The 23,082-nt window shown below is 53.8% G+C and overlaps 1 protein-coding gene across 4 annotated transcripts in view; it reads left to right on the top strand.

Moving 5' to 3' along the window:
* OSBP2 (oxysterol binding protein 2) overlaps positions 1 to 23,082 on the top strand; it is a 97,603-nt gene that overhangs the window by 17,849 nt on the left and 56,672 nt on the right. For all 4 annotated transcript variants that reach the window (XM_059863125.1, XM_059863124.1, XM_059863127.1 and 1 more), the window contains one exon: positions 11,710 to 11,918. In XM_059863125.1, the coding sequence (XP_059719108.1) occupies positions 11,710 to 11,918 (209 nt within the window). The remainder of the gene's footprint in view (positions 1 to 11,709; positions 11,919 to 23,082) is intronic.

Here is a 23,082-nt window from a genome sequence, read left to right as displayed (position 1 = left end):
CCCAGCTCCATGCCCAGAGCCTGGCTCTCGGAGCCATTCCCAGCTCCATGGTCAGAGCCTGGCTCTAGGAGCCATTCCCAGCTCCATGCCCAGAGCGTGGCTCTAGGAGCCATTCCCAGCTCCATGCCCAGAGCCTGGCTCTAGGAGCCATTCCCAGCTCCATGCCCAGAGCCTGGCTCTGGGAGCCATTCCCAGCTCCATGCCCAGAGCCTGGCTCTAGGAGCCATTCCCAGCTCCATGCCCAGAGCCTGGCTCTCGGAGCCATTCCCAGCTCCATGCCCAGAGCCTGGCTCTAGGAGCCATTCCCAGCTCCATGTCCAGAGCCTGGCTCTAGGAGCCATTCCCAGCTCCATGCCCAGAGTCTGGCTCTAGGAGCCATTCCCAGCTCCATGCCCAGAGCCTGGCTCTCAGAGCCATTCCCAGCTCCATGCCCAGAGCCTGGCTCTCAGAGCCATTCCCAGCTCCATGTCCAGAGCCTGGCTCTCGGAGCCATTCCCAGCTCCATGCCCAGAGCCTGGCTCTCGGAGCCATTCCCAGCTCCATGCCCAGAGCCTGGCTCTCCGAGCCATTCCCAGCTCCATGCTCAGAGCCTGGCTCTAGGAGCCATTCCCAGCTCCATGCCCAGAGCCTGGCTCTCGGAGCCATTCCCAGCTCCATGGTCAGAGCCTGGCTCTAGGAGCCATTCCCAGCTCCATGCCCAGAGCGTGGCTCTAGGAGCCATTCCCAGCTCCATGCCCAGAGCCTGGCTCTAGGAGCCATTCCCAGCTCCATGCCCAGAGCCTGGCTCTGGGAGCCATTCCCAGCTCCATGCCCAGAGCCTGGCTCTAGGAGCCATTCCCAGCTCCATGCCCAGAGCCTGGCTCTCGGAGCCATTCCCAGCTCCATGCCCAGAGCCTGGCTCTCGGAGCCTTTCCCAGCTCCATGTCCAGAGCCTGGCTCTAGGAGCCATTCCCAGCTCCATGCCCAGAGTCTGGCTCTAGGAGCCATTCCCAGCTCCATGCCCAGAGCCTGGCTCTCAGAGCCATTCCCAGCTCCATGCCCAGAGCCTGGCTCTCAGAGCCATTCCCAGCTCCATGTCCAGAGCCTGGCTCTCGGAGCCATTCCCAGCTCCATGCCCAGAGCCTGGCTCTCGGAGCCATTCCCAGCTCCATGCCCAGAGCCTGGCTCTCCGAGCCATTCCCAGCTCCATGCTCAGAGCCTGGCTCTAGGAGCCATTCCCAGCTCCATGCCCAGAGCCTGGCTCTCGGAGCCATTCCCAGCTCCATGGTCAGAGCCTGGCTCTAGGAGCCATTCCCAGCTCCATGCCCAGAGCGTGGCTCTAGGAGCCATTCCCAGCTCCATGCCCAGAGCCTGGCTCTAGGAGCCATTCCCAGCTCCATGCCCAGAGCCTGGCTCTGGGAGCCATTCCCAGCTCCATGCCCAGAGCCTGGCTCTAGGAGCCATTCCCAGCTCCATGCCCAGAGCCTGGCTCTCGGAGCCATTCCCAGCTCCATGCCCAGAGCCTGGCTCTCGGAGCCATTCCCAGCTCCATGTCCAGAGCCTGGCTCTAGGAGCCATTCCCAGCTCCATGCCCAGAGTCTGGCTCTAGGAGCCATTCCCAGCTCCATGCCCAGAGCCTGGCTCTAGGAGCCGTTCCCAGCTCCATGCCCAGAGCCTGGCTCTCAGAGCCATTCCCAGCTCCATGCCCAGAGCCTGGCTCTCGGAGCCATTCCCAGCTCCATGCCCAGAGCCTGGCTCTGGGAGCCATTCCCAGCTCCATGCCCAGAGTCTGGCTCTAGGAGCCATTCCCAGCTCCATGCCCAGAGCCTGGCTCTAGGAGCCGTTCCCAGCTCCATGCCCAGAGCCTGGCTCTCAGAGCCATTCCCAGCTCCATGCCCAGAGCCTAGCTCTCGGAGCCATTCCCAGCTCCATGCCCAGAGCCTGGCTCTAGGAGCCATTCCCAGCTCCATGCCCAGAGCCTGGCTCTCGGAGCCATTCCCAGCTCCATGCCCAGAGCCTGGCTCTGGGAGCCATTCCCAGCTCCATGCCCAGAGCCTGGCTCTAGGAGCCATTCCCAGCTCCATGCCCAGAGCCTAGCTCTCGGAGCCATTCCCAGCTCCATGCCCAGAGCCTGGCTCTAGGAGCCATTCCCAGCTCCATGCCCAGAGCCTGGCTCTGGGAGCCATTCCCAGCTCCATGCCCAGAGCCTGGCTCTAGGAGCCATTCCCAGCTCCATGTCCAGAGCCTGGCTCTAGGAGCCATTCCCAGCTCCATGCCCAGAGCCTGGCTCTCGGAGCCATTCCCAGCTCCATGTCCAGAGCCTGGCTCTAGGAGCCGTTCCCAGCTCCATGCCCAGAGCCTGGCTCTGGGAGCCATTCCCAGCTCCATGGTCAGAGCCTGGCTCTAGGAGCCATTCCCAGCTCCATGCCCAGAGCCTGGCTCTAGGAGCCATTCCCAGCTCCATGCCCAGAGCCTGGCTCTCAGAGCCATTCCCAGCTCCATGCCCAGAGCCTGGCTCTAGGAGCCATTTCCAGCTCCATGCCCAGAGCCTGGCTCTAGGAGCCATTCCCAGCTCCATGCCCAGAGCCTGGCTCTGCAGCCGTGCTCAGGGGCTTTGCTGAAGCTGCTGAGCTTGTGGTTTGGTTTCTGGGCTGTGAGGGACACCAGTGTCCCTGTGCTGTGTCAGCTGCAGGCCAGCTGCCACCAAGGACACGCTCTTAGAGCGTTTCCTTCTGGTCACGTCCTGAGATACTTTTCCCACGCTGAGTTCCTTTCATTCTGCTCTGCAGGAAGGGGAGGAGTGAGAGCCCTTTTTGGAGAGCTGCAGCAGCGTTGGGTGGGAGCTGGGCTGGGGTCACACCAGCTCAGGGAGCTGCCTGTCCCCTGCAGAGCTGAGGGATGGTGGAGCAGGTGAAGCCCCAAACCAGTGCCTCCAGGAGCTTCTTGGGTGCCTGTGTTTGCAGGGCTGATATCCTTATCAGCCAGGGCCACAGCAGCCTCTCCAGAGGTGCAGAGGAGATACCATGGTGTGCTGGGAGAAGTGGGAGTGGTTGCTAGTAATTTTTGTAACATTAGTTTTATCTTTTTTGTTTGTTTGGGTTGTTTTGTTTTGTTTTGTTTTCATAAAAACTCCAACACAAACTCTTTGCCAACCATATCTGCTGACCTGCGCTATGGCTTAGTTTATCTCCTGGCTACTGCTGAGGTGTCCTGGCAGAAAACTTGCAGCATGCACATGAGAGAGGCAGAAATGTGGTATAAAAGGCAATCCCAGAGGTGTGCAGCAGGATGGGCTGGCTTCAGAGTATCTTTGTATTTGGGGTGGGAGTCTTGTCAGTGGGAGCGCTGCAGAAACAGCATTGAGGAACCAGGGGAAGGGAACTGTGCCTTTTGCTGTGATTCTGATCTTGGCAGGGAAAGCATTTTGAGGTCTGAGTGGATTTTTGCAGGTTTTAGACAGGTTTTCAGGAAATGAGCCCCTGTGCTTGGCACCCAGCTCAGCTATGTTGTATATTGGGAGGAGCTTGCTCTGTGCTCCTCAGCCACCCAGCAGCTCAGCCTCGATTTTGTTTAGGAAAAGAGGTGAGGGGTAGCCTGGGTGTTGTTTGCAGAGCCCTTTCAGCTTGGCTGTGGTGGTTTTCCTGCCCTGAGCACGTTCTTTCACCCGTGCACTCCCCCAGCAGGGAGTGTTCTCATGGAACTCTCTCACATCGGAGATGCTTCCGAGTAGGAAGTGCTGGCGTTGGCAAAGTGTCCCATCCTCGTGGGATGGAACCTTCCTAGCAGGCAGTGCCAGGTCCTGCACTGTAGCTCTGAGGGAATTTGTCTGACAAATTGCCTGTCCTGAGCTCCTCTGGAGTTTTCTTTCCCTCTCTGAAGCACAGAGAGACAAGGGCTGTTTGTGAATGATCTGGAGCAGAAGGATCTTCCAGGCTTCTCCTTGTCCTTTTGCTGGGGTGGGTATTGCAGCCAAATGAAACTGGAGAAAGGAGTGTGAATTCCAGATTGCTGTGCTTATTGCTTGCTTACAGAAGAGCTGTATGGCCAAATCTTCCTTAAATCCTTGCCTGGGTGTTGTTGCTGAAGCTCTCTGGTGTTGGGCTCTTTGGTCCCAGTGTGGGCAGGGATTTGTCCTGGAAACCAGTTCGGGAAGCTGCAGGATAGGTTGTGGGGGATATTCCCGTGATCTGTGGAGGTGGTGAGTACCTGAGCTGCAGACATCCCTGTGGCTGGTGAGGGCTGCAACCAGGATTGCAGCCAGGATTGCAGGCTTTCCCTCAGCCCTGATCATTCCCAATCCGTGCCCATCCTGACTGCAGCCAGTTGCAGATTAGTTGGCCTTTAAATAGATCTAAAATGGTGTGTTTTTACAGCAATCTCAGCCCAACACTTGCCATGTGCTTGTTTGGGGTTGGTTTGTGCTTCCTTGCTTTTGGGGAAGGCAAAAAGAGGAAGCAAAGGGAAAATCTGAGCTGTTTGGCACATGGAGCTTGTGGTTTGTGAGAGCCCTGCTGAACCAGCTGTGGTGTGCTGAACTCACTGGGAAAATACCCCTCGAGCCACTCGCCTGCATCCCCGTGGGTATTTGAGTTCTGAGGGTGAGTTGTCATAAACTCCCTTTTTCCTTGAACCCGAGGAGAGTAATAACCCCAAGAGGCTTGGTTTCAATGTTCCATGCCCTGACTTCAAGCATGTGAGCTCAAATTCAAGTGCTTTTTGGGATTTCTCATGTCTAAAAGGGAAGCTGAGATTTCATTGGCTTTATAGCCCCAAAAACTGAACAAATGGGAAATCTCAGTTTTTTGGGAAATGTGCCTTGGAGCCCTTGTGCAGGGGGGCTCATTGTGTCTAATATTTCAAGGCTGGAGTGTGGGATGGGGGTGACAGGGAATTCAAACACCAGATGTGGGCATGGATGCTCTGGAAGTGGCAGCTGAGCCATGAGGGAGCTGTTGTCCTGGGAGGGGGTGGTGGCACAACAGCCTTTTGTTGGCAGGGAGCAATGGGAAGTGCAGCTCCTGTCCTTGCGGGAACGCTGTGAGGAGTGGGAGAGCTCAGCCCAACCGAGGTGGCTGTGGTAGGCTCTGAATTCTGCATGGAAATCCTTGTGCTGCATCCTGTGGGAAGAGCGAGCTGTGCTGCTCAGGCACAGCAGGGACTCAGGGCTGTGGCGTCTCTTGTGCTGCCTCCCACTCTTGGGAAGGAAATAAAACATGGTCCCAGCTATTGAATTGTCCAATTCTGCCTGCTTTGTTCCCTGTCCTTGATTTCTCTCCTTCCCTCTGCCTGCAGCAGTCCTTGCACCTGACTCCAAAGGGCATTTCCCAGTTGGCCATGGTATAAATATTCCTCTAAGGCTGCAGAGCCCTTAATGTTACAATATTTTCCAGTATGATGAAGAAACAAATTTTACAAACTGGTTTCTACGTAATCCATAAAATAAACAGTAGATAAAACAGGTCTTAATCTCTGAGTCTGGAGAGGACAGTGGTGTAAGAAGCAGCAAGGGTGTCACAGATTGGGGTGGATGGAACTTTAAATATCATCTTGTTCCTCCCCCTGCCCTGGGCAGGGACACCTTCCACTGTCCCAGGCTGCTCCAAGCCCCATCCAGCCTTGGACACTTCCAGGGATCCAGGGGCAGCCACAGCTGCTCTGGGCACCCTGTGCCAGGGCCTCCTCTTTCCTCTCACAGGAGAGAAATTCTTCCCAATATCCCATCTAATCCTGCCCCTGTCCATGGGAAGCCATTCCCCTTTGTCTTTCTGGGCCCTTGTCTGAAGCCCCCCTTTGTCTGTTTATGAAGCTGTTGGGTTTGTGCTGTGGATTGTGCTGTTGGTTGCTCCTGGCTGTGTTGGATTGGGTTTTGGGTGTGATCTGCTGCAGTTCAGGAGCCTGGATTTATAATTCTGTTGAGATCTGGCAGCCAAAAGTGTTTCTGAGCTCCAAATACAGCGTGGTGGTGGAGCTCACTGGGAAAGTTCCTCAGTATGTCTGTCTGCCAGCTCCAGGGATGAACCTGGGACTGGAGTCCAGCTCCATCCCACGTGGGTAGTGACAAATGTTGCTGTGAGGTCTCTGTACCTCTCAAGCAGAGACTCAAAACCCACCCCAAAACCCAACAATTTCACTCTCTTCCCTGAGACTTTGTGCCTTTTCCTTTTCAAACTCTTCAGATGTTTCTTATTTTCTCCTTGAGTGCTGCCTGAGGGAGGAGGAGCTGGAAGCATCCCTGCTGCCTCTGCCCCTGTGCTGGCCCATCCAGCTGAAGGGTGGAACCTGCAAGAACCTCTCTGGTCGTGCAGAGGAGGCTGTTGATGGATCTACACTCACCCCCCAAATTTGGACAGCAAAACTTCCTTGGAAAACAAATGTAAGGCAAGGAAAACCCCCCAAGACTGTGCAGCAACAGCAGGAGATTTTCCTGAAAATGCTGTTTAAATTAGGAAACACTTGCTGGGTGAGCAGTGTCCAGGGAGCTCAGTGGTGCCCTGCACATGGTCCGGTGTGGCTGCTGGTGCCTCCTGCTTGTTCCAGGGCTCCCAGCAGGTCCCTGTTGGAGCACTTGGTGCTGCCTGCCCAGGAGAAGGCTGGGTCAGAGGCTGCTCATGAGCTGTTCTGATTCCTCCTGAGCTGTGCTGGTTCCTGGATAACGCTGGTGAAGTCCCTGGAGTGTGTGGCCTGGGGCTGGGGGTTCAGATGCAACCTCTGAACCCCTCAGTGCCCAGAGTTCACTGGTTGTGGTCTAGCAGCAGGGAGTGAAAGCCCAGGGTGAAGGAGACATTTGGATAAGGAAGACAAAACCTCCTTCAGGAGTCTCTCCTGCTCACCTTGTGCTTCTCTGAGCCTGTCCTAGGGAGGTGGCTGAGTGTGAGCCTGACCTACATTTACAGCAGGAAACAGTGGTAAGATGGGAATTCAGTGAGATCCTATGGACAGGCTGGGAGAGCTGGGAGTGCTCACCTGGAGAAGAGAAGGTTCTATGGAGAGCTCAGAGCCCCTTGCAGGGCCTGAAGGGGCTCCAGGAGAGCTGGAGAGGGACTGGGGACAAGGGCTGGAGGGACAGGACACAAGGAATGGCTCCCACTGCCAGAGGGCAGGGATAGGTGGGATATTGGGAATTAGGAATTGTTCCCTGGGAGGATGGGCAGGCCCTGGCACAGGGTGCCCAGAGCAGCTGTGGCTGCCCCTGGATCTCTGGCAGTGCCCAAGGCTGGACACTGGGGCTGTGAGCACCTGGGACAGTGGAAGGTGTCCCTGCCATGGCAGGGGTGGCGCTGGATGAGCTTTGAGGTTCCTTCCAACCCAAACCATTCCTTGATTCTGTGATGTAGAATCAGGTGTGCTGATTTCTGAGGCTTACAGCAAAGCAAGGGTTTTGAGATGATTAGGAAAATCTGCAGGATGAGAGTGTGACCATATTTCAGGATATAACTTACAGTGTATTTGGATTTCCCAGTGGACGTGCCTTAGAGCACGGGTGATACTGGAGACTGGCCTTGCCAGCTTTGAAGGGGACCCTCAGCTCAGTGTTTGTGTAGCTCCCTGCTGGGTTTCAGGTGGATAATCCAGTTTGGAGACCTGTCCTTCACTACCCTGAGTGTTTCTGGCCCCCTCATGATTCTGGATGCTTCCAGCCAGGACAGAATGTCACAATGTCACCTGTCCCTCCAGTTGTCACTCCTGCCCTGCTTGGCTGAACTGGGGCAGCTGTTGGGTTTCCAGGGTTGCAGGAATGCTCTGGTCCCAGGGCTGGGCTGCTGGGAGCTCCCTGAGCCCCTGTGGATGCTCAGGCTGGAATTCTGCTGTGCCTGGGACATGGGGATGGTCTCAGTTCCCTGCTGCATTCCTCTGTCTGATGCTGTTGGAGCTGTCAGACAAGAAGTTGAGTTTTAGAAGGGACAAGGCTACCCAGAGTGGTGCAGAGCTTTGTTGGTAGAAAGAAAATTCTTAAGAGAAATGCTACGGGCATCCTTTGTGCTTGTTAAGTGTTGGGAGCAGAGTGTGAGCTTGGCTTGTTCATTCCTTGCTGTGTCCTGTTAACTTCCAGCAGAGCCACACAGTTTTAATTACTGATCCTGTGTAAGCAGCATCTTCCCAGCATCCAGAGCTCAGCCTTTGGCTGTTGGGATATCACCAAAACCACAACTGTGGAGCTGGCAGCAAAAAGCATTTTTTTATCTCCTTTTTCACTTTCTTCTTTTTGCTCTGTAGATAAACCTGTCCTGTGAGCCCTTGCAGGGAGATTTGTTGTTTTAATCCAGGGAGATTTGGTACAGTTGTTAAAAACTGGGAGCATTTTTCTCTTGCACAGCACTGGTATGCTGAGCAGCCTTCTGGAGCTCAAGTGTCCCTTCAGAAGTAGGAAGCAGGTCTTTAAATTATAATTTGCTGCTCTTTTATGGCACTGCAGTGTGTAGCTGCTCTGTCAGGCTGTAGAATCCAAGTCACTGAAAATCAGACTCCAGGAGTTGTTTTAGACTGAAGCCCTTTTAAGGAACTAATGCTGCAAATTGTCTTGTCAAACTCTCTGTGTTTAGATTTGTGGTATTAAGGAGCTGAAGCAGCTTTTTCAGTCAACAAAAGGGAGAAATGCTATAAATAATATTTTAAAAAGAAAATCTTTCAAGATTTTTGCAAAACCTGTCATTGTGAGTGGCTGTGATACAAGAGCTGTGCTGGGCTGGTGAGTGGGGTGGGTGATGGAGATGCCAGAATTTTCACCAGTCTGAAATTCCTATTATTCTGTTGAAATAAAAAAGGAAAATACATATTCAGAGCAGCAACATCTGCTGGCTTGGACAAAATCCATGTGGGAATTAGAACCTCTGCATCCAGAGGAGATTGGACAGCTGAGAGAGGGTCTTGCTGGCATCATGGTAAAAATATCACTGGTTTTAGAGTAAGGATTCTCCTCTCTGATGATCCTAGCACATCCACAACAGCACTGGTGTTGCCACAAGCCTGATTTTGGGGTAAGCCATGACATCTGTCTGTGGTTCCTGTCCTGCTCTCTCTGGAGCTGGGTGCCTGGGCTGGGCAGGGTTGCCTTGGGCTGATCACTCAGGGCTTCCATGGAGTGTGTCCTGGTGCTTTGGGATCCTGTTGCTGGGAAAAGGGACATATTGATGTTGATATGATGATGTTTGCCATCCTCTGGCTGGGTGGGTGGGTGCTTTAGTCCTCCCTGTGGTGTTCTGGGATATTTTTTCTCTCTGGTGTGTCCTGGCCAGGACTCTACAAGGCTGTCATTCCCCCCAGCCTCCCATGCACAGCTCTAATTCTGGCGCTCCGAGGGCGAATCCCAGCGGTTTTTGCTCCCTCGCAGACTGAAAAATCCCAGAGGCTCGGCTGCCTCCACCTCTGGGTGCTCCGTGCCCAGGTTTAACCCCCCAGCCAGGTGCTCTCCAAATGCAGTGCTCCCAGTGCTGCAGGAAGGGCAGAGCCCGGGATCTGCCGGGATCACGTTACCCAAGAGCCCAGTGCCAGCCCTGAATTAGCAGCTCCTGCTGACCACGAGGGCTCTGAAGGGCACCTCTCTGCTCCTTTCCCAATCTCTGGACACAGGAGGTTGCTGTTGGCTCCAGGCTGGGTCAGGTGCCTGCCTCGTGTGTGGGTGCTGATTGATAGGAATTGATTTCCCATGCAGATTGGCAGGGGAGGGGAGCTGGGAGAGCAAACGTCTCTGTTTCCTTGGGTGGGAGAGCAAGGCTGTTTGAATGTCTGCAGATGATTTAGTGCAGTTCCTTGGGGACCTTTGCTTTGAGGAGAAGAGAAGATGATTTTAGCAGCTCTCTCAAGGTGGGAAGGGATCCCTCCTGGGAGTACAGTATGTGCTGCAGCGTGAAGGGATGACTTGGGAATGAAAACTGGGGCTTGATTCCTTTGAGGCCAACTCATCCCTTGCAAAAAGTGTAACCACATAGTGCACTGGGTCTGAACTTGCCCTGTGGTGCTGAGAGACATGAACTGTAGGTCTTAAGGAGGCACCAGGAGGGTTTAATGTCCTCATGTCAGGCTTGGATATGGCCCTGGCATAAATCTGTCCCACAAAGCAGTGTCAGGGCTGAGCAGGTGAGAGATGTCCTTGAGATGTTTGGGGGTTTGGAGATTTTAAGTTCCTGGTCAGGCAGAGTGGCCTCCTTCTGTGTAAGTAGCAACCTCAGGAATCAGCTTGGCAGTGGGTATCCCTGGATTGCTGCCCATTCTTCCCTGGCAGGGCCCGTATCTCTGTCCTGTAGTGAACTTGATCACCAACACTTTCTGAGAGCAGCTCTAGGCTGTGGCTCTAAGGCCTCCCTGCTCTGATGTTCTTGTGGAATTACAGAGTCACTGAGGTTGGAAAAACCCTCTGAGATCATTGAGGTCAACCATTAACCTGCCACTGGCAAGGCCACCACTAATCCTTGTCCCCAAGTGCCACATCCACATGGCTGTTAAATCCTCCAGGGATGGGCACTCCAAACCTCCTTGGGCAGCTGTGCCAGGGCCTGACCACCCTTTCCATGAAGAAATTATCCCAATATCCACCCTGAGCCTGCCCTGGCCCAGCCTGAGGCCGTTCCCTCTCCTCCTGTCCCTGTTCCCTGGGAGCAGAGCCCGACCCCCCCAGCTGTCCCCTCCTGGCAGGAGCTGTGCAGAGCCCCAAGGTCCCCCCTGAGCCTCCTCTGCTCCAGGCTGAGCCCCTTCCCAGCTCCCTCAACCCCTCCTGGGTCTCCAGCCCCTTCCCAGCCCTGGACAGGCTCCAGCCCCTCCAGGTCTCTCCTGGCAGGAGGGTCCCAGAGCTGCCCCAGCACTGGAGGTGCCCCAGCAGTGCCAGCTCAGGGGACGGGCACTGCCCTGCTTCTGCTGCCACCCCAGGGCTGGGACATACAAGGTCTGACCACACTTGGACAAAAACAATTATGGAAGGGAGAGGATATAAAGAGGCACAGAGTGCTGGATTCTGGAGGTGGGACAGCTGGGGGAAGGGAAAAAAGCAGCAGTGGAAATGAGATGAGAAGTCCAGTGTTGTGTAGTTGGAGCTTTGCTTTTAGAGCAGCCAGAAGCAGTGGATATGGTGGGATGTGAATGTGTAAGGAATGATAGGGTGTTGCTCCTCCAAGGGAACAACCTCCATCTAAACACCTCAGCCTGTCCTTGTTCCTCTGTCTGAGGGCATTTTCTGTCGGGTGCTTTGAAGATCCCCTGACACAGGGAAGAATGATGCACAGAACTCCATGTCAGCAGAAGGCTAATTAATTACTTTATTATACTATATTTATACGATAACTATATTACACTAACAAGAACTATCACTAACTAACTAACAAGAAAACCTGTGACTCTCTGCCTGAGAGTCCTGACACACACACACATGGATCCAATTGGTCAGTGAATCCAAAACACCACCACCAGAATCCAATCAAGCAATCACCTCAGGTAAACAATCTCCAGAACACCTTCCACATGGGCACAAACACCAGAGCAACAAATGAGTTAAGAATTGTTTTGATCATTCTTTTCTCTGCTTCTCTCACAGCTTCTCTCAGGAGAATCCTGAGAAAGCTAAATCTCTCTGTTCAGAGGGCATGTGAATACCAAACCTTTTCCAGCTTTAGTGGATTGCATGTGCGTGCTGCCAGCTTGAGATGTCTCCACAGGTCTGTGCTGGGCAGGAGGGTGCCTTGGAGGTCTTTGAGGTTGGGTACAGCAGCACTGACCCTTCCTTGTCCCTCTGTTCCCATGCAGGACACAGGCAGAGATGGCCCACACGTGCCGGGGCACCATCAACCTGTCCACGGCCCACATCGACACGGAGGACTCGTGCAACATCGTGCTGTCCAACGGGGGCAGGACCTACCACCTGAAAGCCAACTCAGAGGTGGAGAGGCAGCGCTGGGTCACCGCCCTGGAGCTAGCCAAGGCCAAGGCCATCCGCATGCGGAACAACCAGTCAGGTACGGGGCTTTAACCAGACAGGTATTGGGCTTTAACCAGTCAGGTACAGGGGCTTAACCAGTGAGGGAAGGGCTTTAACCAGTCAGGTACGGGGGTTTAACCAGTGAGGGAAGGGCTTTAACCGGTCGGGTACGGGGGCTTTAACTGGACAGGTATTGGGCTTTAACCAGTCAGGTACGGGGATTTAACCAGTGAGGGAAGGGCTTTAACCGGTCAGGTACGAGGGTTTAGCCGGTCAGGTACGGGGGTTTAACTGATCGGGTACGGGGGTTTAACCAGTGAGGGAAGGGCTTTAACCGGTCGGGTACGGGGGTTTAACCGGTCGGGTACGGGGGTTTAACCGGTCGGGTACGGGGGTTTAACCGGTCGGGTACGGGGGTTTAACCGGTCGGGTATGGGGGTTTAACTGGTCGGGTATGGGGGTTTAGCCGGTTGGGTACAGGGGTTTAGCCAGTCAGGTACGGGGGTTTAACTGGTTGGGTACGGGGGTTTAGCCGGTCAGGTACGGTGGTTTAGCCAGTCAGGTACGGGGGTTTAACCGGTCGGGTACGGGGTTTAAGCAGCTGGGTACGGGCACCCTGGGCAGCCAGAGCCCTCCAGCTCTGTGGGAGTGATGGGGGTAGGACAGTGGGGATGGATGGAGATGAGAGATCTCAGAAGCCAGGTTGTGGAACTTGGGGTTTATTGCAAAGGGCCCGGGTGCAGGGCCCTGCTGGGAGCTGCCAGCTGCAGCTCGGAGCAGGCCCAGAGAAGTAAAGAGAGTGGGAAAGAGAAAAAGGGCAAGAGAGTGGTAAAGTGGATGAGAGCGAGGTTCCCATTGCAATACAATAAATCTTCTTCTCTGCTGAATATTCTAATTCTCACTAACCAATCTAGTACAAGATACAAATCCTGTAGCATTTACATACAGCCTATAAGAATCATTACATTCCCATACTGTGTTACATTTTAAACCCTAAAAACTCCTCTTTGGACCCCTTCTGCCAAGCTAGTAGGGTCTGCGCTGACCCTTAGACCTGCCTGCAAGCAGAGGGTGTTGTTCCATCAAAAGGGGATTGCCTTCAGCCAGACATGCCATTGTTTTCCAGTTGTTCAGTAGCTAAGGTATCTCCAAGGTTGCTTTCATTTCAATCTCGCTTACAGTTTCCATATTCTCAAAATCTTTTGCCAGGCAATCATATTTATAAGGCTTTCCTGTTTCATCTTCCCTAACACAGCTCCTGCTGCTCTGCTCAGCTCACACAGCTCTTCTGGGCTGGTTAAATGGTGCAGAACCCACCGAGGGAGGGTTTCCTGCAGAGCTGGAGGTTGCTGATGGTCTCCCAGGGACACAAAGAGTTGGACAGCCCTGCTGCATCTCATCTCAGCTGCCTTCCAGCTCTGAGCAGGTCTTCAGAGGCGCGAGAATGGCTGAGAACTGTGGAGAGCCAGTAACAATGAGCTAATGATGCTACTTCTGGAAGGCAGAATGAGGTGTTTTTCTCCTGGAGACTTTGTGCTGGGAATGCTGTAAAGGCTGTGCTCTGAGGGCTGAGCACCACAAGGGTGGTGTTCCATAGCCTGGGGAGGTTTGGTGGATGAGTGACACAGATATTTAGTTGAGCTGTTTCTGTGTGCATCTCTGCTTCTGCCCCTTTGTGGTGGTGTTCATTGGAGTAGGTTTGGGACAGTTACACTTTGTAAAGCTGTCAGAGCCCTGTGCCCGGTGCACAGCTCCTCCCCAGGGTGACATTGTTCTGCTCTGTAATGGTCAGTTAGGCTTGGCAAACAGAATATTTTAGAATTATTTCAGTGATTCTGTTAGTCTGTATTTCAATGTCTATAACTCTTCTGGGATTAACATTGGGTTTTCTTCTACAAGCAAGCACAGCTTCAAGCTGCAGTAAAGAAACCTCAGAAATGGAAAAGAGAAGGCTCCAGGGAGACCTTAAAGCACCTTCCAGTGCCTAAAGGAGCTCTAAGAGAGATGGAGAGGGACTTGGGACAGGACACAGGGAATGCTGGTCCTGGCTGCACTGAGCTGGCTCTGGGGGCTGTCCAGTCCTTCAGCTGGCTGGGTGTGGGAAGGATCCCCTGGACAGATGGGTGTGGGAAAGGATCTCCTGCAGAGGTGGTGGGTGTGTGGGAAAGGCTCTCCTGCAGAGGTGGTGGGGGTGTGGGAAAGGCTCTCCTGCAGAGGTGGTGGGTGTGTGGGAAAGGATCTCCTGCAGAGGTGGTGTTACCTTCCCTTTGGGACCGTGGGGCTGTGGCAGTGCTGGGTGAGGGTGGAGCAGTCCCAGGCCTGTCAGCCACGCTGCCTCCCGAGTCGGGCACAGCTATTTTGGTTTGTGTCTGCCCATAAAAATAGCAAATGCAGAGGCTGGCTGTGCTGGGGCTGCAGCCCTGCTGAGCTCTGGGCTGAGGGCAGTGCTGTAGATGTGGCTGTGCTGCCCCAGGCTCTGCTGACTCAGCTGTGATCCAGGCCACAGAGCTGATGGAACAGAAAATCCACAGCAGACTCCTGCTTTTCCAGACTTTCCTGATCTGATCAAGGGGATAAGACACTCTGTAAATGGGTGCTGAATCCTGAGCACATCAGTGAATTACTTTACGCCTTAATGCTCACCTGGCTGATGGTTTGTGCCAACTAGAGCTCTTTTAATTATAGTAAAGAGTGACTGTGGGTTTGGCTTGAATCAAAATAGAATTCCTGATGTTGTGTCCCTAATAGGCACTGGGGTGGATGTTTACAAGAAAAGGGAAGAGGTTCTGGATTTGGTGTAGAAGTCCCTAGTCCTTCAAGTCTGCTCATGTGCAGAATTGTCTGAGTTGCCTCCTGAGGGATCCCCAGAAGCTGTGTGTTCCCCAAGGGCTGTTCTGCAGAGCCCAGCTGGGCTCCAGTGAGTGCAAAGGGTGGTGAGCAGCTGAAGGGATTTGTGCCCTCAAGGAGGAGCATCCGTGGCTCTGGGAGGCCAGGAGGTGGGGAGGGGGTGGCAGAGGGGACAGGTAGGGTGGGCAGAGGTCTGGGAAGGGACACAAAAACATCCTTGTGGCCCTCTGTGCTCATGGGCACTGCCTGCTGCCCCACCTGCTTCAGAGGCCATTGCCTCACCACCTTTCCAGGGAACAATTCCTGCCCAATCTCCCACCTAGCCCTGCCCTCTGGCAGTGGAAGCCATTCCCTGTGTCCTGTCCCTCCATCCCTTGTCCCCAGTCCCTCTCCAGCTCTCCTGGAGCCCCTTTAGGCCCTGCAAGGGGCTCTGAGCTCTCCCTGGAGCCTTCTCCTCTCCAGGTGAGCACCCCCAGCTCTCCCAGCCTGGCTCCAGAGCAGAGGGGCTCCAGCCCTTGGAGCATCTCCGTGGCCTCCTCTGGACGCTCTCCAGCAGCTCCAGGTCCCTCCTGTGCTGGGCCCAGGGCTGGGGCAGCTCTGCAGGTGGGGCAGAGGAGCAGAATCCCCCCTTCACTGCTGCCCATGCTGGGGCTCAGCCCAGGCTTGGGGGTTTCAGGGTTGGGTCAGGTGCAGCCTCTGACCCAGCAGCACCCCAAATCCTCCTGCCAGGGCTGCTCTCAAGGAGTTCCTCTCCCAGTCTGTGCTCATGGCTGGGATTGCCCTGACCTGGGTGCAGGACCTGGCACCTGGACTTGTTGAACCCTGTGAAGATCTCCTGGGCCCTCCCCAGCTTTCCACCCCCTGGATGTCTCCATCCTTCTGTTGTGTCAGCTGCACTGCTCAGCCTTGAATCACCCCCAGACCTACTGGAGCCTGGGCTGGGATTCCATTCACTGTTTCTGCAGGAGTCAGTGGTCCCTCAGTGCTGCCAGGGTGTTTGAGATTTGATGGGAAATTTGATGGGTAGCAGTACTGGCAAGTTTCTGCCCATATTTTCACTGCTGGGTCACATTTTTGTGGTGGATGAAAAGGGTCTTTCCCCCAGCAGTCCTCCTGAATTGAACAGCTGTGGAAGTGTTTTTAACTCTGTTTTTAACTTGGCTGCTGGCTGGAGCTGTGCACCCACAGGGGCCATTTCACAGGACTGCTTTTCATGTCTGTTTTTAACAGCAAAAGCTGTCCCCAAACCAAGTATGGGATGGGAGACTTTGCTGTTCTGTGCATGGGGGAGCTCTGGTTCACCCTCTGCCCGCTGTGGAGTCAGGAGGATTTTGGTAACGAGCTGTGACCTGGGACATTGGTACTGGGAGATGTGACCTGAGCTGCCTGTCCTCATCCTGCTGCCCAGGGATGAGCCTGCCCAGGGGGAAACCTGCTCAGGGATTAGTGGCAGAAAGTGAGAGTGGAGCTGAGCTTAGCTTTCTCCTCAATTGCCACATGTGCTTAATTCCTCTAAAACACATGTAGAGTGTGACAGGAGGACAGGACAGTCCCAGACCAAGCTCTGCTCAGCCAAACGTGGCATTCCTGTTTCTAGGTGGGATTGCAAAGTGTTGGTAAAGTTGTAGTAAACTCGATTTGTCCTCATTCATCACCTGCTTTTATCAGTACTGGCTGTGGCCTTGTGCTGTTACCTGGCCTGAAAATCAGATTTCTGTATTCACCCTCTGTATTTGGTGACTGTGGCTGGTGGATTTTCTTTAAACAAATACAAAAACAGATATAAAACTATCCTTTCTTTTTAGAGCAGTATCATGACATCCAGGAATCTGATGAGTGCTGAATATATGATTGTTTTCTTGGCTCTGTAATAAGGGAAGAGTGGAATTCCGTTCCTGGTATTTTAAACACTAGGAAAACTCCCCAGGATGGACTTGGGCTGCTTGGAGAGGGAGTTGGTGACTCCTTTTGGTTCCCTGCTCGGGGATCCCCAGCAGCAGAGAGGGTGAAAGCTGTGTTGTGATGCCAGTGATCACCTGATGAGGAGCAGATTCTGGGCTGACAGAAAGGGAGTTTGGTGTTCGTGGTGCTGAAATCCAGGAGTTCACTGGACAGGTCAGTGCTGGTGTCTGAGCCAAGAACAACTCACCTGCCAGCCACTCTCAAAGGTGTCTGCTTCCTTTGGCTGAGTGCAGAAAAACTGGGAGTTGATAATCAGAGTTTAAAAGAAGGAATGCAGGTTGGCTCTGGGTGCTGCTGAGATCTCTCCCCTGGAGATGCCCTGCCAATGACTCACAGGGTTTTCAGCAGAACTTGAAAAGAAAACCCAAATAACCAAACAGGCACGAGATTAACCAGAGAGATAAAATCTCCTCTGGCAAGGGAAGGAGGGTGATGGAAAGTAAATTTTTCATCTGGGGGAAGGACAGCTGAAGGTGCCACATGGATGATGGTCAGTGGTACAGGAAATGTGCTGGAGCCCCAGGAGAGGCTGAGGGAGCTGGGAAGGGGCTCAGCCTGGAGCAGAGGAGGCTCAGGGGGGACCTTGGGGCTCTGCACAGCTCCTGCCAGGAGGGGACAGCTGGGGGGGTCGGGCTCTGCTCCCAGGGAACAGGGACAGGAGGAGAGGGAACGGCCTCAGGCTGGGCCGGGGGTGGATATTGGAAACATTTCTTCCTGAAAAGGGTTTTCCAGCCCTGGCTCAGCTGCCCAGGGCAGTGCTGGAGTCCCTGTCCCTGTAGGGATTTAACAGCCCTGTGGATGTGGCACTTGGGGACATGGGTTATTGGTGGCCTTGGCAGGGCTGGATTAATTGTTAGACTTGATCTTAAAGGTCTTTTCCAACCTCAACAATTCTGTGACTGTCTGAGTCTAGGAAAAGTTGGGGACAAGTGATGATAACAAGAAAAAGGAGGGAATTATCAGCTCATAGGTGTAAATGGAGCAGGAATAATTAATATTTTGTACAACATCCAATTAAATGGTGGCACTTGCTGCCGGGAGCCAGAAAATCCAGGGAGACAGAGCAGATTTGGGCTCAGTTTCATCCCTTGGGGTACAGGCTGTGACTGGCTCTGTATGGAATGTGACCTGGGGGCTCTGACAGTGAAGGATCAGTGCCCAGAGGCACAAGAGCCTGTGCCCTGTCCCAGTATCCTGTTTCCAAAATACCAATTGCAGTTTGCTTGCTGGGGAAGAGATGGAATTTCCTGGGGTTTTAGGCTGACCTTGTGTGACCATTCTGGGGAGGATTCACTTTGAAACCAACACCCTGTGGTGTGGGTCAGTGATCTGGGATAGCGGGGGTTGATTACTTGGGTTACCTGGTTATCCTTCTGGCATTAATCCATTGTTTTCTTCTTGAAAAACAGGGAGGGATTGCCTTTGGGGGCTTTCTGTGGGCTGCAGGAGGGTGGGAGCTCTGAGCAGATAGGGGGAAGAGTGGAAGAGGGCTGGTGATGCCCTCTGCTCTGGTCCTGGGGTGAATCCCTGTTGCAGGAGAGTGGAAAGGGGCAATCCAGCTCTGGACAGGGACCCTGGAGCCATAGGGATCCCACTTCAGGGCTGGGGTGCAGTTGGGTGGGTGGAACCAAGGGCAGCTCAGGCCAGCAAGGAGTTCCCCTTCAGCATCCCAGATGCAGCCTTCACGGCAGCATTAAAAACTAGCCATAATTAATTCTTCCTCAGCTTTCCCTTTAATCACTCCACTGATATTGTCACTTATGTTACTCTACTCATTTTGGCTGTTTTTTGTCCTTTTTCCAAGGCAGGGGTTTGTTTGCAAAAGCCATTTTGAGTTGGGCCTGTGACACTGCAAAGCATCTGGCACCTTCCCTGCCCTATTCCATGAATTATGCCCTTGTTGCTCCCCCTGGCCTCACAGAAGCTCCTGGCCAGGTGGCCTTGGCTTGTGGCTCTGCTGGGGTTGTGGCAGGACAGCACAATTCCCGTCATTGTTGTCCCAGCTCATGTCTGGCTGTAACAGTCCAGCCATTCCCAGCTCTTTTGACAGCAGCATTCCCTTTTCCCCTCCTCCCTGTGAGTTTCCCCATCACTGTGAGCTGTTTTCCTGTGCTGCAGGGCTCGTGCCTGGCTGTCACCTTGCTCTTCTAATTGTCTTTTTATCCTTGGAGTCTGGATTTTCCCAGGACAGCCAGCTGTTGTTAACTGTGCCCGGAGCTGCTGCTGTGGGAAATGGAACTGACAGGGCTGCTGATGGACTTGTTTGCTTGGATTTCCCATTCCTAATGATTCCTGCCTCCTCTCAGTGCCTTCTGCTCTCACTTGTGTTCCCTCCTGCAGTTGGCAGGATGCTCTGGCCCCAGTCTCCTGATGGATTGGGGTGGGTTGGTCCATCTCAGCCACCCCCAGGGAGCTGCAGCCAGTGCTTCAGCCCCTCCTGCCACAGCCTCAGGGATGCTGGAGGGCAGGAAGGGTTTGCAGAGTGATCTGGATAGGCTGGATCTATGGGAACCTGTGCCAGGGAGAGGGACTATGGACAGAGGCCAGGAGTGACAGTTTTAGGTGGGATACTGGGAAGAAATTGTTCCCTGTAAGTGTGCTGAGGTCCTGGCACAGGGTGCCCAGAGCAGCTGTGGCTGTTCCTGGATCCCTGGAAGTGTCCAAGGCCAGGCTGGATGGAGCTTGGAGCAGCCTGGGACAGTGTCCCTGCCCATGGCAGGGAGTGGGAATGGATGAGCTTTAAGGTCCCTTCCACCCCAAACCAGTGAAGGTTCTCTTATCTACACAGCCTCCAACTGCTCCCTTCTCCTGGCTGCTGCTTGGTGCTGCAAACACGAGGAGGATGGGAGGAATCTTTGGATTTTTCTATTTCACAAGCCAGGAACCACTTCCCTCCCCTCCCTCCCCCGCCTTGTTATTTTTCTAATCTGTTTTTAATTCCCTTGCTGCTGTTTTCCCCTCCCCTTGCATGTGGGGATGGAGCAGCCCCAGGACTGAGCTCCCCTCCTGGTGTGGTGCTGCTGTCCCCTGATCCCAGGTACCACAGCACGTTCGCTGCTGTTGTTGTGCAGATGTAATCCATGATAATCACTGCCAGCCAAGGAACCCAGAAAACAGTACTTACATAACAGCAGGAATTAAACATTCCAGCAGGGGCTCAGAGCAGCCAGCAGTATTTAGGCCATGCCTGCTGCTCCTGCCTCCTCCTCTGGAGTGAGCACAGGAGCTGTGGCTGCTCCTCAGCTCTGCCTGCTGTCCATGGTCAGTGGAAGCTGTCCCTGCCCATGCAGGGGCTGGAACAAGATGAGCGTTAAGGTCCTTTCCAACCTAAACTATTCCATGATTCTATGACAGGACACAGGGAATGGCTTCCACTGCCAGAGGGCAGGGATGGGTGGGATATTGGGAATTAGGAATTGTTCCCTGGGAGGGTGGGCAGGCCCTGGCACAGGGTGCCCAGAGCAGCTGTGGCTGCCCCTGGATCCCTGGCAGTGCCCAAGGCCAGGCTGGACAGGGCTGGGAGCAGCCTGGGACAGTGGGAGGTGTCCCTGCCATGGCAGGGGTGGCACTGGATGGGCTTTGAGTCCCTTTTCTACCCAAACTATTCTGGGATTCTGTAATTCTGAAGTGGGATGGGAATTGATGTCACTCCTACTGTTCCAGTGCTGCTCTTACCCCTGCCCAAGGGCTGAGGCACATCCTCCCTGCCCCCCCTGCCCTGTGCCACTGCCTAGGGAATCCTGGTGCTCCCTCCTCTGCAGTCACCCCATCCTGTCGCACTCTTGGCAGCCTCTTGGAATGTCCATGGGCTCCTGAAGTCCCTCAGCAGGGCTGGCACTCAGCTCTGTGTAGCGAGCCGGGCCCTGGGGCAGTTTCTCAGTGGAGTTTTTTGGGTTCCTGTGTTTTCAGCATTCCAAGTGAGGCTGCAGCAGTAACCCCCTGGAAATAACCACAGGAACGTGACAGAGCAGAGCAGTGCTGGGGGAGGCTCTGGGAAGGGCTGGCCCAACAGGAGCAGAGCGGGGGTGGGCAGGAGGCTCCGTGCCCACGCCGGAGCTGGGAAAACGCTCCTGCCGGAGGAGGGGGTGGATGTGCAGCACGAGGATTCTGGGGGAGGTTTACATTGGATACTGGGGAAAATTCCTTCAGGAAAAGGCTGCTCAGGCTTTGGAACGGGCTGCCCAGATGGTGGAGTCCCCATTCCTGGGGGGATTTAGCAGCAGTGGGCATGTGGCACTTGGGTATGTGGGTGGCCTTGGCAGTGCTGGGGACAGCTGGACTCGAGGACCTCAGAGGGCTTTTCCAGCCTGAGTGATTCCATGATTCTCTGAGCTCTGCTGGCACACCTGGGCCCTTCTTTCCTCACCAGGGTGACCTGGGACAGCTGTGATGAAGGAAAGGCCCTGTTTTGGCAGAGCTGCTGCGAGAGGACTTTGGTGCAGGAACATTAGGAGGAGAAGTCCTCCTGGGTCCTTGCTGAGTCCTGCCTGTGGGAGCTGGGAGGGGGGGCAAAACCCAGGGGCTAATGTGCCCTGTTGTACACAGAGGCCTCAGTTCACTCCTTGTCAAGTTGGATAGCAGATTCTTCTCCAGCAAAAATGGGAGGGAGAGGGATAAATTCCTATGGTGAGGATTATGCTGCTGCTGGAGTTGATGAATAGCAGGGAAAAACTGGTTATAAATTGATAAATACCAGGGCAGAATGGTCTCTGCTGTGCCATGTTTGTAGGTACCACAGATCCATTCTTCTTTCCAAAAATGCTGTGGATTGTGTTACGGGATTGTGTTTCTCCCATGCCCATCTCCTGTGTTTCTTTAAATCTGTTTTTTTTCTCCTCATTTCATTATTTATGGCCCTTTCTCCCTGTACCATGGACAAACACTGTGAGTGTGTGGCCTCACTGAGGGGATTTCCATCATTCCATGTTTTCCACTATTTGTCAGTGTTTCTTTCATTCTCAGTGCCTTTTTTTTGTTTTGTTTTGTTTTTTGTTTTTTGTTGCTCCCACACATCTTTTTGAGCAAAGAATTTCCCAAGGTCACTTGGCAAGGCTGCAAAGCCCAAACCAGTGACCCCTGGGCAGCTGTGGCCACATTTCACCTGAACTCAGGGCTAATTATTTCCCTTGGGGAATTGCAGGTGGTGCTTTGTAACTTCCAGCCAAAGGGGTTGGAGCAGCCTCTGCAGGGGCACAGAACCATGGAATGGTTTGGGTTGAAGGGACCTCAAAGCTCAGCTTGTCCCACCCCTGCCATGGGCAGGGACACCTTTATCCCAAGAGGCAGAGATCCCATTCCCAGTGCCCAGCTGGTGCCCAGCAAGGAGGGACCATCTGCACTGAGTTCATCCCTCCAGTGACAAGTTCCCAAAGTGACAAACCCAGTCAATGTTAGCAAGTGCAGCAGGGAAGGAACAACCAGGATCATCCTTCCCACTTGTGCACCCACACAGGAAGGGGGATTTTTAAGATCCCAGGGAATACACAGTGCTTGCCTGGCAGGGAACCAGGAGACACTCACCCTTGGTGACAGGGTTTTGGTGTTTGAGCAAGAAAACACTTTTATATACTACAAACTTGCTATTTTTCACAACAGCAAAAATTGTGGTTTCCCTAAGTACCAGTGACACACCAGGTTTAGCTTGGGAAGACTTTCAAAAATATTTGTGCTAAAAATAATATCAAAACTTTCAAGCACTTCTAGTGCTGTCTAAAATGGGAGCATGCATTGTATTTATATGCTGGAAAACTTTATTCCCAAATTAAGATTCACAAGTTTCTGGAAAAATGACACATGAAAAGGGACTGGACACAAGATAAAGCAAAACTTTATCCCCTGGGAAAACCAAAGGATGGGAGTACCTGAAGGTAGCCTGCAGGAAAGATGGAGAGGGACTGGGGACAAGGGCTGGAGGGACACAGGGAATGGCTTCCACTGCCAGAGGGCAGGAATGGGTGGGATATTGGGAATGAGGAATTGTTCCCTGTGAGGGTGGGCAGGCCCTGGCACAGGGTGCCCAGAGCAGCTGTGGCTGCCCCTGGATCCCTGGCAGTGCCCAAGGCCAGGCTGGACAGGGCTGGGAGCAGCCTGGGACAGTGGGAGGTGTCCCTGCCCATGGGAGGGACAGTTCCAGCACAGGGGGTGTGGTGTCCTCATGGAGATGGGGCTGCAGGAAGGGAACAGAGCTGGGTCCTTGCTCACCCTGGCTCTTGAGCCCTGACCTCTCTCTCAGTGCTGGAACAGACTCTGCTTACTGACTTTTAAGGCAAATTTCACCTGCAAGTAGTTTTTAATGCCATGTTTAGCAACACAACAGGGATTTTCATACAACTGGGAGCAGCAAGGGGAGGATTCCCAGCTCAAGGAATCAGTTCAGTATCTCACTGTTGCTG

The sequence above is a fragment of the Haemorhous mexicanus genome, chromosome 19 (assembly GCF_027477595.1).
Source record: "Haemorhous mexicanus isolate bHaeMex1 chromosome 19, bHaeMex1.pri, whole genome shotgun sequence".
NCBI classification, from domain to species: Eukaryota; Metazoa; Chordata; class Aves; order Passeriformes; family Fringillidae; genus Haemorhous; species Haemorhous mexicanus.
Note: the sequence above shows the minus strand (reverse complement) of the source record. Positions and strands in the feature narration are given on the sequence as shown.